This window comes from Neopelma chrysocephalum, unplaced genomic scaffold (genome assembly GCF_003984885.1).
Source record: "Neopelma chrysocephalum unplaced genomic scaffold, ASM398488v2 Primary Assembly neopelma1_102, whole genome shotgun sequence".
Lineage (NCBI taxonomy): Eukaryota > Metazoa > Chordata > Aves > Passeriformes > Pipridae > Neopelma > Neopelma chrysocephalum.
Window position 1 is genome coordinate 4,298,217 of NW_020897765.1, and position 18,462 is coordinate 4,316,678.

At 40.2% G+C, this 18,462-nt stretch overlaps 1 protein-coding gene across 2 annotated transcripts in view; it reads left to right on the forward strand.

Annotated features, from left to right (window-relative positions):
- The window catches only part of CUBN (cubilin), a 146,249-nt gene that overhangs the window by 2,844 nt on the left and 124,943 nt on the right, over nt 1-18,462 (forward strand). Inside the window, exons 6-17 of one of the 2 annotated variants that reach the window (XM_027695563.1) lie at nt 674-777; nt 4,134-4,260; nt 5,724-5,892; nt 6,643-6,774; nt 7,930-8,025; nt 8,571-8,692; nt 11,198-11,384; nt 12,875-12,993; nt 14,298-14,556; nt 15,929-16,110; nt 16,905-17,067; nt 17,304-17,491. In XM_027695563.1, coding sequence (XP_027551364.1) covers nt 674-777; nt 4,134-4,260; nt 5,724-5,892; nt 6,643-6,774; nt 7,930-8,025; nt 8,571-8,692; nt 11,198-11,384; nt 12,875-12,993; nt 14,298-14,556; nt 15,929-16,110; nt 16,905-17,067; nt 17,304-17,491 — 1,848 coding nt within the window. Of the gene's footprint in view, nt 1-673; nt 778-4,133; nt 4,261-5,723; nt 5,893-6,642; nt 6,775-7,929; nt 8,026-8,570; nt 8,693-11,197; nt 11,385-12,874; nt 12,994-14,297; nt 14,557-15,928; nt 16,111-16,904; nt 17,068-17,300; nt 17,492-18,462 lie in introns of both variants that reach the window. The other variant, XM_027695562.1, reaches the window with a different exon arrangement.

The window sequence follows — 18,462 nt, forward strand, 5'->3', positions numbered from 1 at the left end:
TGTTTGAACTGTTGTATGCAGGCGATGGCCTGTGAAGTCAGTGATTCTTGGCAGTTCCCACAGCAGAGAATTAGTCTCTGTTTTTTGCTGAGCAGTGAACTGAACTGTGTGCCTTGCTGTTGACCTTACACAAGGATAGGGAGAGAATGGGGGAAGGGATGGATATTTATTCAATCTCAAACAAGTAAGACAAATGGGGATATAAGTAATCAATGACATTCTGAGTTTTTTATATCCAGAGACTTTACTGGCAAATGCTTTAATGGTGCTGTTAAATGCTCTAGAGATGGAAAAGTTATATCTTCTTCTCAGACTTTCAACTTGAAAGTTATCCTAGCAAGGTTTGGGTCAAAATTGATGTGCTCTTCTCATAGAAACAGTTTGAAGGAAAGTTTTCTGAGCCTTCTGCTAGTTGGAAAGTAGGGGGGATGACAATAATGTGCTGTTCATATGCTTTCTACATCTGAAACATTTTATCCCCATCTGACTGATAACAAGGGTCACAGAAACACAGCTGAAAAATAGAGTTTTGTTACTATGTTTCATAAGGGAAGCTGTGCTGATAACAACCCATGGTTTGTATGTCTTTGAAAACTATTTTAAACATTGGCTCCATGGTTTGCTTCATTTCTCAGTTATTTGGAAAATAAACTGGTTTTCCATTTCATCTTAGGGTCCCCTGTGCTCAGTAGATGTTGATGAATGCCAGATTTTTGCTGGAACTGCATTAGGCTGCCAGAATGGAGCCACTTGTGTGAACACACCAGGCAGCTACAGGTAACTTCTCAAAAGTAGACACAAATATCCTGTGTAGAATACTGTTATTTTTGTACCCCATATCACACCTGCAGCACAAGTTCTAGAAGTAAATCTTTTAGTATCTATGCACTATAATTCCTTGCAGTCTGAGAAAATATAAAATCCTTAATACACTGTACACAGAGCCCACTGCAGACACAAAAGCCCCTCCAAAGCCATTGCTTGCTTTGACACAAAAAATCCATCAGGAACCAGATCCATCACACAGCTGTGCCAGGGGAGAAGGCTGCAAATTGAACACTGGCTCCAGTGGCCCACCCTCCTTGCTGTAGGTGCAGATGCTTTAATGGAAATTCACTGTACCATGGGATGTAGCTGGGGTGGTGAGATGCAACATGCTGGTCTGTAACAAACACTCGCCAACATGCCCACCTACCATAACCATGTTACCATCCCTTTGTTATCACCAGCTCTTGAGATCAAAGGGACTGAGGAGATGAAAGAGGTGAACAGCTTTGGCCCAGCAAAGGCTTTGAATTGTTGGAAATCTCCTGAATATATGGGCAGCCTTGATCACTGGCATTCCCAGCGCACTCGGTTAGACCATGGTGCTAATAACACCAAGGTCGTGGGTTAAATCCCCATATGGGCCATTCCCTTATGGGTTGGATGTGGTGATCCTTGTGGGTCCCTTCTAACTCAGAATATTCTGTGATATCAGAAACAGTTCTGTGAAATGCCTTCGTCCCCTCCAGAAATACAGGCACTGCTGAGACAGCAGCAGAGCAAGGAATGCACAGTCCTACCAGGCATAAAGGAAGGAGAAATGCCTTCTGCAGCCGACTGGCCAAGAGAGTGCCTAGCCTGCCTGTGTGCCAGGCCCCATAGACATGAGGCCCTTGGAGCATATCCTTCTCTGGCTGTGCCCAGCTCCTTAGGAAACACGCGATTGCTTACAGGGCAAGCCAGCCTGAACGTTCTGTCTTATTTTCCAAAATGTCAAATAATCTGGTAAATAAATAACTTTCAGATATAATACAAAGCTATCCCTGTGCAATGGGAACAAGCAGCCTGGAGAACATGCCACAGCTTTCTGTGCAGCATTTTGACTTCTGCTTCAGCATGAAAATCTTAGCCCCCACAAATATTTGCTTGGCATAACACCAGCTTATAGTGCTTTATCAGTTCTTGGAGAGACCTCACACCAGGGAAGTACTCCTGCAGTGGTCCTCACGCTTCAGCATTAACACAGAGTCTGCTCAGGATTTTTATATAGTCCTTTCCCCAAGTCCATTGTACTGTATTCAGTCTCCCTTCACATATTGTCTTACTCATTTCTTAGTGCTCCCCAGATGCTAAATCTATCCCTATGTAGAGTGTAACATATCACTTTCCAACAACTGTGAGGACATTGCTGTTAAGCTTTCTGGGACCCAGCAGCCCAGGTCACCCCACTCCTGCTCTGGTGTAGTTAAATACACAAGCATGGACAGCAGGCAAAGAAGAGGGTAATAATTGACTTTCCACAACCCCCAGAGATAACAGCAGGTGATGGGCGGTACTGGATTAGGTAGCATGAAATGGAACATAATGCAGTCTTCACTCCCTATTCAGATTCTTTACCCCCATGCTTTTCTTGTAATTCAGGATGGCACTGAAGTGTGATCAAAAAGAGCAGGTATCCAGGAAACCCCCTCCTCAGTCCCCTCTTAAGGGGACATTGCATCAGTTGGATGGAAGGCTGTGAGAGTCCCCAAGTCTATCGGACATCTGTGTCACAACCAAAATAACAGGGGCCTCATCACAACATGCCATCAGCCATGTGACAGAAGCAGGGCAGTGCTGAGCAGCAGTACATCACAATTTGGCTGCAGTTCCTTGCAGTGTGACCTACTTCTTGAATCTGTTCTCTGACAAACTTCAGATGGGCAGCAGATTAATCTTTGCTGGACTAGGCAGGAGACAGTGCCATTGTCCTCCTCCTTTGGAGATGGTCAGGTTGCCTTACTGTGTCCTTTGGAGTTGAACGTGAGGCTCTGAATGTACTTTGAACATACAAAAGTCACTTAGTTCCCTGACCTGTTGCCTCTGTGCTTGCCCAGGCTGAGCTGCTGCACTGATGAGATGGTGTGGGTCTGTCTGCCGTCTCTTACAATAATGAACATGGTGTCTTGCAGTACTGCAGTTAAGCATTAAGCTGTTGTGGGTTTTTGAAACCTGAGTTCATGTGGGTTACTTGTCCTGGGTGCAGTTTTAGTTACCTGCAACTGGCTTATCAAACTGCAGTTTCAACTGAGCATGTGACACGGTGGCAGGCAGCAGTAGCTTATTGTATATAAATTGCTCCAAGGTCCAGATCAGATTCACGGAATACCCTTAATCAAATTCTGCAGAAAAATGCTTTTATAGAGGATTTTTCGTTAGACAACTTAAAAGCAATCAAAGAAGGGTGTGTACTTGCCATATGTCTCTGTGAGGTGCAGACCTTGCAGCATATGACTTGAATCCAAATGAGAGTTTCACTCTCATTTTAATAAGAAGCCAGTGATTTAATAGGTTTTCTGTAGGTTTAGATCCCTTTCAGTTGTATTTCAGAGCCTCAGATTTGGTCTATGCGGAAAAAAAGAGCCAGAGAAAAGGGAAATGTCACCCAATGGCTTAGAAGTTCCCAATTTCAGTTCCACCACATATGTACAATGCTGTAACTCAGGTCTGCCCTATAAATAAAAATGTGATGCATCTGGCAGCTTTCAAACCAGATTCTCCCAATAGAAAGCCTTTCTTCAACCTGCTACTTTGTTTTTCCCATCCCATCACCCCCAAATTCCACCTCTTGCACACCACACTTACCTAAAAGCTTGGCTGCTGCTGGGACAGCAGCCGCCCCTTGTTATGGTGTGGGTGTGAAGGTTCCCTGCTCTCTGGGACAGGCCAGACATGGCATTTCTGCATATTGCTGGAGGTAGGATTTTATGCACTTGGCATCATACAAGGGTCATAAACTGCAATGGACAGTTTAGGTGCTCTTTGACTGAAGTACAGTTTTCCAGGCTCATATTCTGTTCAAGTCTAATGTTAGACATATCTTTTTTTCCTGGATTTGTGCTTATGAATGCAACAAAAGGCTGCAGATTCTCCCACAGGGCCGGGCAGTCATGGATATACACAAGTCCCACATGACTCTTGAGTCGCTGCTGAACAGGAGCCTTGCCTCTGTGCTTGATTATTAATGGGATTGTCAATATAGCTAAATAGATGTATTTTGTAAGGAACATCCCATATAGTAGCGGATGATCTCTTATTATGGCAATATACAATCTTTAACAGCTGTAGGAAAACAAAATTTTGATTTTTCTGTCCACTTTCACCACTAGCTGCTCCTGTACTCCAGAAACCTATGGGCCTCACTGCACCTTGAAGTTTGATGACTGCCAGGAAGGATCTGAGGTTCTCTGTGAGCATGGCCTCTGCATAGATGAAGAAAGGGATCAGCACAACAGGGTACGGAACAGTGTGTAAATCTTGTTATACAGCATAGCATGGAAAAGCAACAAATAATGCTGATCACCACAAAACTGTGTAACGCACACGGCTGCTGAAAAACAGCAAGAAATGCCACTATACAACATAACCTAACCTCTTTGTTGTCCCACGGACAGCAGAAAGAATCAAAAATATCTTGTGTCTTGTTAAAGATACTTGTCATAGCATTAAATCTACTCCTACATCCATAGGGAGCTTGGGAATATTCTTTGAATAAGTCAGTCTTATTTGAAATATAATATTCTGACTCTGGCTGGATGTTCATTATTTGAGGAGTTCTAAGTTGCTAGAATATTTTGCTACTTAAATGATTAAGAAGGACAAACATCATGAATCTTTTTTTTCCTGGGAAAAGGCATACCAGTGGAACATTATTGCCAGTGGCCTGGAAGCTGCCAGGGCTGCCTAGCGACTGGGTGGCTGTTGCTCATCCTTGGTGCTCCTCAGTGTCAGCTGGAAGTGGTCTCTGACTCCAGGCCCAATCTTTCCAAGCGCCTGCACTGGGTGGATGCTAGCACACACTTGAGTGCTCTTCTGGAGGAAGCCAGCTCATTCCATCTGGGCAAGAAGCTGGGTACAGGGTGTTCACTGCAAAGGGATAGATGGAACATGCCAGTTTTGGCTCTTTCCACTCAGAACAGCCCTCCAAAACTACCCAGCCAAGCCTGTGCTCCTTAATACTCCTATATGTCCATGCACCATTCCAGTCACAGCACATATTTTTTTGTGCTATGCTGTAAAATTATTTCTTTGCTTAATTTGTAGAAGTTTCAGAACTCATCATTTATTTTCTGCCCACTTTTTGTGGAGAAGGCTTTTCAAAAGGGTTCAGTGTTGGCTTAACAGTGTCTGCTCCTGTGACTGTCAACAATAAAGCTCCCATTAGCTTTAATTGGACCAAAGCTAAATAAATGCTGAAATCTGGCCATTGGTAAAGTTTACTAGAGAGAAAACTGTTTTCCTAAAAGAAAACATATATTTGCAATGTAATGCCAGTGCTGCGCATTGCACAGATTACTAATAGTTTGATTAAAAATAAACAGCCAAGATGATTTCAGGTTGCTTACACTGATCTGTTTACCCTGGTTAAAAAGCAAGTTGATGACTTTTAATTATGTTTATGTACAGCTCGTAATTGCTCTTCGTTTTCTCTGGGAACTTTGGGGTAAATTACAGATTTCTTTTATGAACATAATGAATGAGCCTGAGTTGCTTCCATAATCTAAATAGGTAAGTTCAGAGGAAGAAATAGACTGAGAAAACTACCAAAACAACTTATAAAACAGAATGCACAAACCATGTAATGCTCTGAAAGCTTTCTTGCTATAGATTGAAAATAATCTTATAAAATTAACTTCTCCTGCCTTTTTCTTGGCTATTCCAAATGTCTTAAATATGCAATGTGATGTTTTCTGTGGCAGCCCAAGTACCGCTGTATGTGTGACCCTGGCTGGATGTCCCCTCCTGGCAGCCCTGCCTGCAGTGCTGACATAGATGAATGTAGCCTCCCTGATCATCCATGTTCACAGGATCCATTTGTGCAGTGCCTCAACACTCCAGGCTCCTATTCGTGTGGTCCCTGCCCCACAGGTATCACGTCCTTCCATGCTCTCAGGCAGGATGGGGTGGCAGTAGGTACTACTGCCTATATGTCATAAGCAAAGACACAGGACCAAGATGAAGTAACTCCATGAAATGCTTTGGTCTGTACTCTAGAGAATAAAAGTCTGCAGATTATGTTTTATCTGAGTAACACAGGCAATGGAGTCTGTTGCACGATTTATCCCATCCTAAATTGAGCATCTAAATAGGTCTGATGTACCTTCATGCTCACAGGTACCTTCATGTCCATTTGTGTAATAGGTCTGCAGTACTTTCAGTATCCATATACTTACTGCCCTAAGGCAATATAAAAGTCTGATTGTCCCCTCAAACCATATAACCTACTATTCCTCTTCTGGAGATGGGCAGGTAGTGTCTATGGGAGGTTTTGAAGTAGTTAACTGGAGTTACAGTAAAGCTTTGCTGCAAATTGTACATATGTGCGCTAGACCACAACTGCCTCCTCTTCAGATAAAAGCGTGCTTGATTCTGAAATAACCAGAATACAGTTAAAATAAAACATTCTTGCACACACAACTCCACCCCGTTGTGTTTGTAACCTAATTTGCAGACTGGTATTAATTTTAATCAGTTATGAGAGGGACAGGTCTTCTCTTGGGTTAATGAGGTGAAATTCAGAAGCTGTATTTTTGTGCTCTATGAAAAGATTTGGGCAAAGAAAAAAACGAAAAGGTCAGTCATTTTCTATTCTAATGTCCTTTCTGTGCTGCTTTTTAGGCTGGCAAGGAAATGGCTACAGTTGCCAAGACGTTGATGAATGTGCAAGTAGTAATGGAGGCTGCTCAACAGCACCGATGGTTCAATGTATCAACACAATTGGATCCTTCCACTGTGGGCTCTGTCCGCCAGGTAAAATGGATTTCTTGTTGATAATAATATGGAAGGGCTTAAAAGATGATGATTGAACACACTTGATTCTGTTTTGTGGTAGATTTAAGAAGCTGAAAATTGGTTTTAAAGAAAGTGTCACATACACAATACAATGCTGTAATACAGAATGCAGAGTGCAAGTATATTCAAACTGCTTCAGATATTAGTGAAGATTGTATAGAGTACGTCACTAAAGATGATCCTCTGATATGTGTTTCTCTTGTAGTAGGTAACCCTTTTCAGTGTTAGAGCCTTGATTTGATGAAGTACCTACTTTACAAAATCATTAAAGGGAACCAAGGATTGCATAATTATGATAGTAATTTCATTGTCTGTATTAATTGAAAGAGCATCCTCTGTGCCATAAATCAGCTGTATTGTCTATCGTGAAAAAAGGCCTTGATTATTGTCACGCTCTGAATGCTGTCTAAGGCGGCAGAATTTCCATTGCAGTACAGGTCAAGTAGTGAAAGTCGCAACTTATGTCTCCATAATTTGTGGTGGTTTATGATTTAAAATGCTTTCTGAAATGCATGCTATAAATACTAGAAGCACTAGCAGGAAAAAGTCTTTCTAATTGACTTTTTGATTGCTATTTAAATGGCAATAGGCTGCAGGTAGTGAAGACCCTCAGTGAGTGCTGAAGGTGTATCACTATGTTGGAAATGCGGCCTCAGGCAAGTTTTGGTGACGTCAACTCTGGCCACTCAGAGTTGGTCCTGCTGAACTTCCTGGGAAGAACTGGATGTTGTGTTTGAGACCCAAGGACAGCTCTGGCATGCAGCAGGAAACCTGGATGTGATTAGGGCCGATGGGGTGCAGATGTGTAAGGAGGGCAGCACATGGTGGCTGAGAGACATGGGTTTCTGTGGCCTCACTGTATTTGGCAAACATTAATATATCTTCTTTTCTACAACCATGGGAGGATTTAGTTACAATGAGAATCCACCCCTGCAATGCAGAAACCACAATAAATATGCAGGGTTTACTTCAGTGGCTATCTCAACTTTTTCTTTTTAACTGCAGAAGACTGATTTTACACCATAAATTAGTGTTTTGCTCACCAGTTGATTGTTTTGCTGTCAATTCTCAAAGAACATAGTTTGTTACAGACTGAGATTTACTTCTGAACAGGTTATGAGGGAGATGGACAAAGTTGTACCCAGGTTGATATCTGCTCAGTAAATAATGGAGGGTGCCATCCTTCGGCTACTTGTACCTCAGCTCCAGGTATGATGCTTTCTTAAATACTGTAAGTAATACCAGACCTCTGTCTCTCAGGGACGGTCTGGTTATGGTGAATCCACTTTGTAGCAACATATCTAAATTGCAGCCTCTTCTCCACAGTCAGTTTTGCCTCACCCAGAGGAGTTTACAGGCAGGTTAGCTAAAGCCAGCATGCCTTTCCACAAACACTGAGAGGAGCAGATTTAGGCTCCACCAAAGATAAGAGTTTATCCTAAAACTATGGAGACCTTCACCATTTCTCTTTGATGTGGTTTTCCAATTATACAGTTGCTTTTGCTATTCTCCTTTCCATAAATACCCTTTGACTACTCCCGCTACTTCCGATTGGGGTGACCTTGGACTTTCAGAAACTCACAGCAAAACAACAGTAGGGATCTTTTAGTGATGAAACTGGGCATTGATCAGGGAAGGTGTCAAAAGATCAAATAAGTTAGAATTATATAAAATATAATGTCAACGACATTTGTGGTCATTGGTATTGTTATTGTAACAAGGACTGAATTACCTTCTGTATCTTATCTCCCAAGGACTAATGCCATTTTGTTCCTGCACGCCTGGGTACACTGGAAGTGGATATGGGCCAAACGGGTGCTCTCCTCTCAGTGATATCTGTCAGCTGCAAAACCCTTGTGCAAATGGGCAGTGCTTGGTAAGTGCTGGGCTCCTCACAGCTAGTGACAAGGTTGTGTAGTTATAATCAGTACATCAGGGAGACTGGTGAGACTGAAAGCTGAGTGCAGACACACAAATGGAAATGAGGCAAGGTCAGTGGGGAGTGCAAGATCAATGGATCTGGGGAAAACAAAGTGAGTCGCAGGGCACACAAGCTATTTTCTTTGTATGTAAAGTAGAGGCAGCAGTCTTGGTACTCATGACATGAGAAGTTGTCTGGTATCCCAGGCTAGTGATGGAATGCTAGTGCTGGTGGGGGAGAACTCATGAATGACTGTCCCTGGTGGGACAGGGAAGTAGTTTACCACCCTGGATCATGGAGGAATTGCCCATGATAAAAAACCAGGACCTCTGCTGACCTTCAGACTGTTAATATCCAGTGGAGTTAGTTATGTATTTCTAGTATGATCATGTGAGAGCACTCCTGGAGTTTCAGGCTGTTTACATGGATATGGAAAGGGTGCTTTAAGGGAACTGGTTGCACTTCTGCTGGTAACCAAGTGTTTTGGACCTAAACTGATCAGTGGTATGAATTCTTTCTCATGCACAATGACCATTTAGTTTGTCCACGTGGACCCTGTGAAGGATTTTTGGCTTCCTCAGTGAGGAGTGCTGTGCTTAGGGAAGTCCATACTGCAGACCTGGGAATTTTGTTGTGGAGGATATTTATGATGATGATTTTGGAGAAATGTTCACAAATACTAAATTTGTTGTTCCAGTAGAGTCTTTTCCCATCTATCCACATTGGTCTGCAGATATCCTCTTTTTGATTGTCCTTGAAGGCACAGGGAAAATGGGATATATGAGATAGATTTGGCAGTGTTAGTTTAACAGCAGGATTTGGTGATCTTCAGGATCTTTTCCAAGCTAAATGTTTCCATGATTCTGTGGTTTGTTACCTATCCCTTTTTCCATTTTCTGTATGAAGTGTGATGATCCTTTCACCTCCACTCCACTCCTTACCAGCATTCCTTGCTCTCTATTCTATAGATGCCTATTGTGTCTTCTCTCAGATATTTAAAGGGTCTTTTGTGACCAGATCTAATCTACTTTTTCTGACTATTTAGAAACTATTCATTTTAGTCAATCTGTTAAAAGATATGGCATCTTCCCCTGAGTATATCCTAACATAAAACAGTAGGCAATCATGGCTACAAACTACTACCTAAAGGTAATAACACAGTCAGATAGTTCAATAATGGGACTGCAGAAGCATATAAAAAAATAGAGGAACAACAGAACTTTATTGGGCAGCATAATGACAGAGGAAATGTAGTGTTAATTAAATATCAGGCAATGCAGATCAGAAAACAACTTTTCACCTTCTAAAGCAATGTTCGGAGCCCTAAATACACATAAAAATCCTCTTCCATCATACTAAAAATCTCTGTTTGGGACACAGAGGATGCAAATAGAGAATACAAAAGAAAACAGAGAGTATAGTACATTGATTTTATGTCCTCGGCGATGGGCTTTTAGCATATGCCTTGAAATACTCTGTTCTGTTTTACCTGTAAAGATCATGTCTACAAACCAGGAAATATAATGTAGGAGAACATGTGAAATTAAGACAGTTAAAGATATAGAAAGACTTGATTATAAGGAGAAGTAGTAAAGGTTGAGACAAGAGAAACGGAAAAGAGACATACAGAATAAGGACTAATGCAGAAAAGGCAATGAAATTTTTCCCATTTAACATCCCTCAGGATAAAAAAGAAAGTTAACAGCCCACGTAACTGCAGTGCAGACTTCCAAGAGAAAGGGCTTGAGGGAACTGATTTATAAACCAGTTACCTTGACTTGCTATTTATAAGATTTAGATAATACGATTGACTGAAACCAATCAGTTTTCTGTTTTTGTTTTCTGTTTCTGACTTTTTAGAAAGTAATCTGAAAGATCCTTGCAAAGAAATAATTTAATAGAAAAAACACAAAGAGCTAGGTAATCTCATTAGGCTTTAGGTTTATTTTGGTATTCACCAGTGACCATCAAGGCCAAACACCGAGGGGAGGCCTCATTGCAGTCTACAGCTCTCTCATGAGGGGGAGAGGAGGAGCAGGCACTGATCTCCTCTCTGTGGTGACCAGTGACAGAACCTGAGGAAATGGCCTGAAGTTGTGTCAGGGGAGGTTTAGGTTGGATATTAGAAAAAGGTTCTTCCCCCAGAGGATGGTTGGGCACTGGAACAGGCTCCCCAGGGAAGTGGTCACAGCACCAAGCCTGACAGAGTTCAAGAAGCATTTGGACGATACTCTCAGGCACATGGTGTGACTCTTGGGAATGGTCCTGTGCAGGGCCAGGAGTTGGACTCGATGATTCTTGTGGATCCCTTCCAACTCAGCATATTCTCTGATTATGTGAGTTCTTTGCTCCAGTATCTCCTCATAAAATAAGTGTAAATATCAGTCTTTCTGCTGACTATAGTGATTCCTTCAGGTGTTTCAAGTTCAGTAAGTTTATTTGATTTGCTTATACCTGTAGGCAATGATCTCTGGATATTTCTGCCTGTGTAATGAGGGCTGGACAGGCCCTAACTGTACAGAGAACATTGATGAATGCCTTAGCAACCCATGCCAGAATGGGGGGAGCTGCACTGATGGGATCAATGGCTACTCCTGCGAGTGCACCAGCGCCTGGACAGGACCACAGTGCCAGACTGCCCAGCAAGGTACAGCCAGGACCTCCTCCCCAGGAGAAATGTGACACCAGGCTTCAGCAAGTAGATGCTTTGTGTATAGCACTGATATGTGAAAAAGAACTGAGTTATAATGGGAAAAACAGCTGTCTTTTGGGGGGATTACAGGTCCCTGTCCAAATTCCCTCAAAGTCAGAGATTTCCATGAGTTTTGTTTATAGCTGTTTTGTTTAATAGTAGGAGCACAGCTGTGAAGTTGATCTGCAGGCCCACTGGCCTTGGCTAGATGCTAAACATCCTAAAATCAGATCCCTGTTCCTGAGAAAGTGGTCTAGTTGGGAAAGAGGATCCAGTATAAGAACAAGAGAACATATTGATGTTTCTCTTTTGTATGTACTCTTTCATTTGTTGCAAAGCTGAGAAGTCCTGACATTTTTAGTCAGGAGGAAAAACCAGAAAAGGTTTTCAAACAGAAATGTAATGAAATATATGTTAGACTCAAAAATGAGGGACTCTCAGTTTTGTAGAGTGACTACAAGGTCTTGCCTCTGACATTTCTTCCTAATATCACATTTTCTCTTTGTTTGGGCTTTTTTTTTCCATTAGTTTTAATTAAACAAGGTCAGGACAGCACTCCAGTGAGTGTCACTGTGGCAACTATCTGTCAGATGGCTCATTTTTATTGCAGGTTGCTGTGAAGAAAGCAGATTAAATTTTCACAAGATATAGACTGTAAAACTTCCACCGATCCCCTGTGAAATCTGCTCTATTTTAGAGCTCTTTTCTGTTTTCCTTAAGTATCTAACCGGTAATGTTTTATTATTAAGTTCACATTGGAAAAAATTGATTTTTAACCCTTCGTAATGAAGGGATAGAAAACCAGTTTTTATCCAGTGATAAAACATAATGTGCCAACTATTCTTTTAGTTTCTAATCAAGGAAAAAAGAATATATATTTTATTACATGACAGTTTTGAATCTGGTTGCTCCCATGCATTGAATGGTTCAGTGAGAGAAGAGACCATGGTATATTATGAGAGGTATTGTCAGGCCCAGAAATCTGACCACAAGGAATAAACTGGGCAATAAAAATTCTCATGGATAACTCCTGTGATGCACCACTACTCAGAAAGACAATTTTACATTATATTATCTTCAAAATGTTATTTCATCATAGGGAAAAATTTCAAGCTTCAATCTGGAGGTAGTCTTCTGGAAGCAAAGCAACTTATGGACCTCGTCCTGAAACAGAATCCACATCTTTTCGCGGTATCCACATATTCCAGCTGAAATTCCTTGTTCTTTTTCCAGGAACTACTTTTCTCTCTGGGAACAATTTTGCTCCTTTTTTGAGATGTCATTCCACTTTAGAGGAAATCCTGAAGAATCTTTTATAGAAATTATCTTTCACCATTGTTTTAAACGTGTGAGATGCCAAAGCTATGCAAGAAAGTTAGATTTTGTTTCAGTCTGTATAGTGATAGCATAAAGTAACCCTTCTAATTTTCTATCTCTTTCTGCAGTTTGTGGAGGATACCTCTCAGGCTCCAGCGGAACTTTCAGTTACCCTAACAATCCAAACAGCCAGCGGTACAACAGTGGGGTCAGCTGTGCTTGGGTTGTTCAAACTAATCCCAACAAGGTAAAATAGAGTTCAGATTAAAGAAACCCTCACTCTGCAGGACCCTTCAGCTCTGATAGAATAAACATAACTGTCTTCATGTTACAATGTTCTGATCCAATCCCCTTGGAATAAATAGTTTTTCAAAAGAATAAGTTTCAGAACCTTAAATGCCTTCAGGCTCCTTAGCCTGATAATTTGCCTGGGTTAGATTTTCCAGATTTTTCCTATGCAGCTGAGGGTTAGAGTTTATTCACCTAACTCCAGCTGCAGAAGGGGCCTCTTCTACATTGCTTTAGTGTGTGATCTCTGAATAGCTGCATGAGAAAAACTGTGCTCTGATGGGCTCCACAGTTGGTTCCTGAACTAAATGACCCCAGAACAATTTAATGTTTCTGATTTCTGAGTGTCAGAAATGTAGAATGCTGAATTGATGTTGTCAATACCTTTGTGTAGTAACAGCATTTGATTTTTTTTAAGGATTAATTTTTAAATGTTGCACTCAAATGTACATTCTGATTCTAATCTGCAACTAGCAATTCCACTTGTGTTATAAATAACAACCACAAAATAGTTAACATGGAGCTTCTTGCTTGGGATCTAAATATTTGATCTATTTTTGACGTTTTGTGGAATGAATGAAGTAGTTTTATAAACCAGTGCTTGCTAGTGGTTTATGCAGTATTATATATATATGTGTGTGTGTGTGTGGCATATTTTCATCTTTAAACCTGGGAGGCACTACTGTCTTCAGCAGAGCATATTAAAGGAGTGAAGCAGTGAAGAATCTGAACAAACTTTAAGCTGTGCATGTCACTAAGTATCCAGAGTAGGCTTATGAGACACTGATTTTATACATGCAAAACAAGATCATTTAATCTTTTAACTCCCATTACAATAGTTTCAACCATAGCAAGGATGAGAAATGCTAATTATCTGATGACAAAACTGCCATGGGAAACCTGGAATAAAATATTTTATGCTGTATTTCAAGCCTTTCACATGGCTTGAAATATACTCAATGTATATTTCACACATATAACACAGACAGACAAATGGTCTCAATTATTAGTTTATAGAAATAATGTTCTTTCCAGAAAACTTCACTGTCTAAATTCTTATCTATCTATCTATCTATCTTTTTCTCTTTCCTTTTGACCCATAAGATTCTTTAATATCTTCTTATTTCAGTAAATGGCATAATGGCTCTAAAGCTCATAGATTCTCACAGTTGCATGAACACATATGTCTGCTTTATACAGTTTCTGCATAAACAGTGTCTTAGCAGATGGAAAAAAAAGACATTGTTTTCTTACTTCTATTAGATTCTGCATATTACTTTCCCATTCTTCCAACTGGAGGCAAGTCGCGAGTGTAGCTCTGATTTCCTTCAAATCCATGATGGGCCTTCAGCGTCAGCACACATGCTGGGAAAATACTGTGGCTCCTCAGCTCCTGAAGAGCTTTTCAGTTCCCACAACTCTCTGTATTTTTGGTTCTACTCATCATCATCATGGCTACGCTTTGCAAACCACAGCATTATGGCTGGAGGTTTTACTGTTCATTGGGAATCTCGGAATCCTGGTAAGTTTGATGAAACATCAGGTAATTTAGCATCTTCATGGCTTTGGAGCAAAATCAATTACTTATTTCCTTTGATCAGGAAACAGTAGGAATGGAGGAACAATATTTTACTAGGGAGTGAGGCTGAAATGTAGACATATATGCCACTTCAAAATATTTAAATCCGACTCTAGGCCTCTGCACAAATAGCTTTCTGCTGTTTTTTTTAAGGCTGTTTTATACCTCCTGTGAGGAATCCCCCAAGGAGCATGTGTTCCTGGAGAAGCCAATTCGTCTGATCAGTTCTATTTTCTCATTGAAGTATCTAGTACTCTGAGCAAGCAAGCTAACTTTTTTTGCCACTGAAAATTTATAACACGCTAAAGAGTTTGAAACTTGCTTTCTGAGCATGAAGATTACTGGGACTTTGATTTTAAAGAATATGTGAACTTTTTGGTATGATTTGCTGTATACTTCTGCCTGAATTCTTGGTAATGCCACTTGGATGATTCCTCCAGGTGGTCTGGCAGTGCATTTCCAGAGATAAACTCCAAATCATCTAATGTAACATCAAACTCACTTCAGTATTCTGTGTATTATCAAGAAACAAAATAGTGCATTGGGTTGTGGCTTGAAAGAACCATAGGGTACCAAAGGTACAGAAAATTCAGGGGAGGAACAGTTTCCTTATTTCTAGAAATATTTTTTGAATTGAATGCTTTTAATGTGATTTTTGGTGTTTTGTTTTTTTTTTCCTTCAATTGTCATTATTAGATAGATAATTATTAACTATCAAATGTGGGTACTGAACAGTGAAAGCAGATCTTTTGGGGGAAAAAATAACACCCACAAAAAAAGTAAAAAAGGAGAGTGGTATAGATGTGATTAAACTAGCTATTCTTTAGATATAAAACACGAATTACCCCTCCCATTCCCAACTGATGCACTGAGATGGATGTTGTTTTATTACGGGTATATAAAACTCCCTTACCTGTAATCAACTCTTTTTTTTTTTTTTATGAAAACAGCCTTGTACTAGGATAAAAAATTGAGACTATTTACAAAGTGCAGAAATTCAGATCAATTTTGTAAATCCAACCCAAACTCAATGCTTTTAATCATTCTCTGAAAGATAATTTCCTCATAACTGGGAAAGAATCTTTCTTTTACTGTACAAATCAGGAAATATTTAGAGTTCTGCTTTTAAAATTGAGTTGCAGAATTAATTGTAAAACTTAAAGAAAGATATAACTTAATGGTTTATTTGGCTGATCTTTGTTTTTAATTCATTCTGTACCCTAACGTGGTATCTAGTTTTGACACTACGGGACAATTCGTCTTCTGATCTGACACATAGTGTTAAAGACTGTTCTTCCATGTCTCTTTCTGTTAGAATGTGGTGGTGAGCTGACAGGTACTTATGGCTCGATAAGCTCTCCAGGATATCCTGGTAACTATCCTGTAAACAGAGATTGTGTCTGGACCATCTCAACCAGTCCTGGCCTCCTCATCACATTTGCTTTTGGCACATTAAACCTAGAACACCATGAAAACTGCAGTTATGACCATTTAGAGGTAAAGTATAATTGTGAATTATGACAACATTTTATGTTTATGTTTTTGAAAAACAAGATATTTCAAAACTTTCTGTATGTACAGAAAGGGGCTGTGTGAAAGTTTAATTCTGTGTTGAAATGCTCATTTGTATTTACATATTCCAGACATCCATGCACAATCAGTATACAGGCAGTATAACAGAAAGGGGTAGAAATCCTGCTCCACTGAAGTCAGTGAAGTCTTATGAATAGAAAGGATGGGATTCAGGCCAAATATCTGGTGGAAGTTTTCACTTTCTTACAAAGTTCAGTCTCCAATTTCCTTGTCAAATGTCAACTCCCAGAGAATTCATCAACCTAAGGGAAACTAATCAAGAAAGTGATCTAAGTTTAATAGGTCCATATCATAGTACAGTCCATGACTTGATGTGTGAGCTTAGGGCTTTTTGTCAAGTGCAATGTAATGTTCACAGAATTCACCAATACCTATTCATGGAAATGAAAAGCTGTTTCGGAATAGCAAGTCCTGTTCAATGCAGAGCGTGATTTCTAGAAAACAGTTCAAGAGTAGATATCCTGATACCTTTTTCGCTTTCACAAAACCCTTGATAACCCTAGGAGCATCATCACAGCTATGCTGATGGATGTGTTTCTTGGTTCCTGTGTGTTTGGAGGAAACTTCTTGTAAGCTTTCCCTCCACCCACCATCTACAATATCTCCTGGGGCCTCCAGGATAATTTAAGGAGTGTTGGTACTGTTCACAGTTGGCACACATCTAATAATCCTAACTGCTGATCTGTCATTCCATCTAGATTCGAGATGGTCTTCTTTCGCAAGACCCTGTCCTTGGTAAATACTGTAGCACTGAATCTCCACCCCCACTCAAAACCACTGGTCCCTATGCATGGATTCACTTTCACTCTGATAACTCAGCTACTGATAAAGGCTTCCACATTCTCTATACAACATCTCCTGGTAAGTAAAATTTAGCATTGAAGGTTAGTCTGTGACATTCTCAAGATAGAGCCAACAACACATGAATGGATGTAATTAACACTTGCTCTTTAATAATATAGTAATTGATTGATTTGCAGCTGTTGTACAAAATTGATTGATTGCTTTGATTTGCAGCTGTTGTACAAAAGCAGCCTGAAAAACAGTTACTGTACTTGTGAATATCTCAATTGATTATTTTTTTCCTAATATAGCAGATCCAAGTTGTGGAGGAAATTACACAGAGAGTGCAGGGGTTATCACATCCCCTTTCTGGCCTAACCCTTATATCAGCAGCCGACAATGTATCTACGTTATCCGACAGCCAGAGGATGAAAAAGTATTCCTCAACTTCACCCATATGGACCTGGAGAGTCATACTGGTTGTTCAGCAAATTATATAGAGGTGACTTCCCTTAATCGGTTGATATGAAAGGTTGATTACATGTGTGTACAAAACCACATATAACTTCCATCCCAAGGGCTACTGCAGAAATAGGTGTTAATCAAAGGACTAAGTATACAAATTTATTAGGGTCCAAAAGTCACAGGGGTTAAAAGATCAGGACTGTGCATTTGGAGTGAAGCAAAGAACGAGAAAATCTGTCTAGCTTAACATTAATTCTTAATCAGCTGTATGTGATTAAGGTATATGCATGTCAAATGCAAGAAAAATAGCATTAATAGCCACTATGCAACATTTTCTGGAGGCATGATGTTACATGGAAGACATTGTTCTGACACTGAAAGGAAACACACCATATAAATTTTTATACCTACATACATATATGTATGTCCATATCCAGGAAAATGATTGAGTCACCATTCCTGGAGATATTTAAAAAGATGTGTAGATGTAGCACGTAGGGAAATGGTTTAGTAGTGGGCTTGGCAGTCATGGGTTTGTGGTTGGACTCAATGATTTAGAGGTCTTTTCCAACCTTAATGATTCTATATTCATGTGTAAAGCCAAGAGTTTAGTGTTGCTATAACTGAAATCTTACAAGTCTAATTCAAGAATTCTTATTAGTCTAAATCTAAGTATTATAAAAAAATAATAGTACAGTTAGAATGTTTCTATATGGCAAATGTAATAATAATACCATAGTAATGTCAATACTAACTGAGATCCACTTGAGATGGCTTTTATGTTTGCTTTTACTCCTAGTTCTCTCTTCAGTGGTCTGCAGCTTCATGTTACATACAATTTTATGACCACAGGGTGCCTTTTAAGTACAGGAGATACCACTTCATTTTCTTTGTTATCCCTAAACCCAATTTTGCCCAGCTCCAAATCTGCATTCCCCTAAGCTACCCACGGGGAAGGTGTGGCGTGGTACTGCGCAGGCCAGCATATCCCGGGGACTGGGGCTCCTC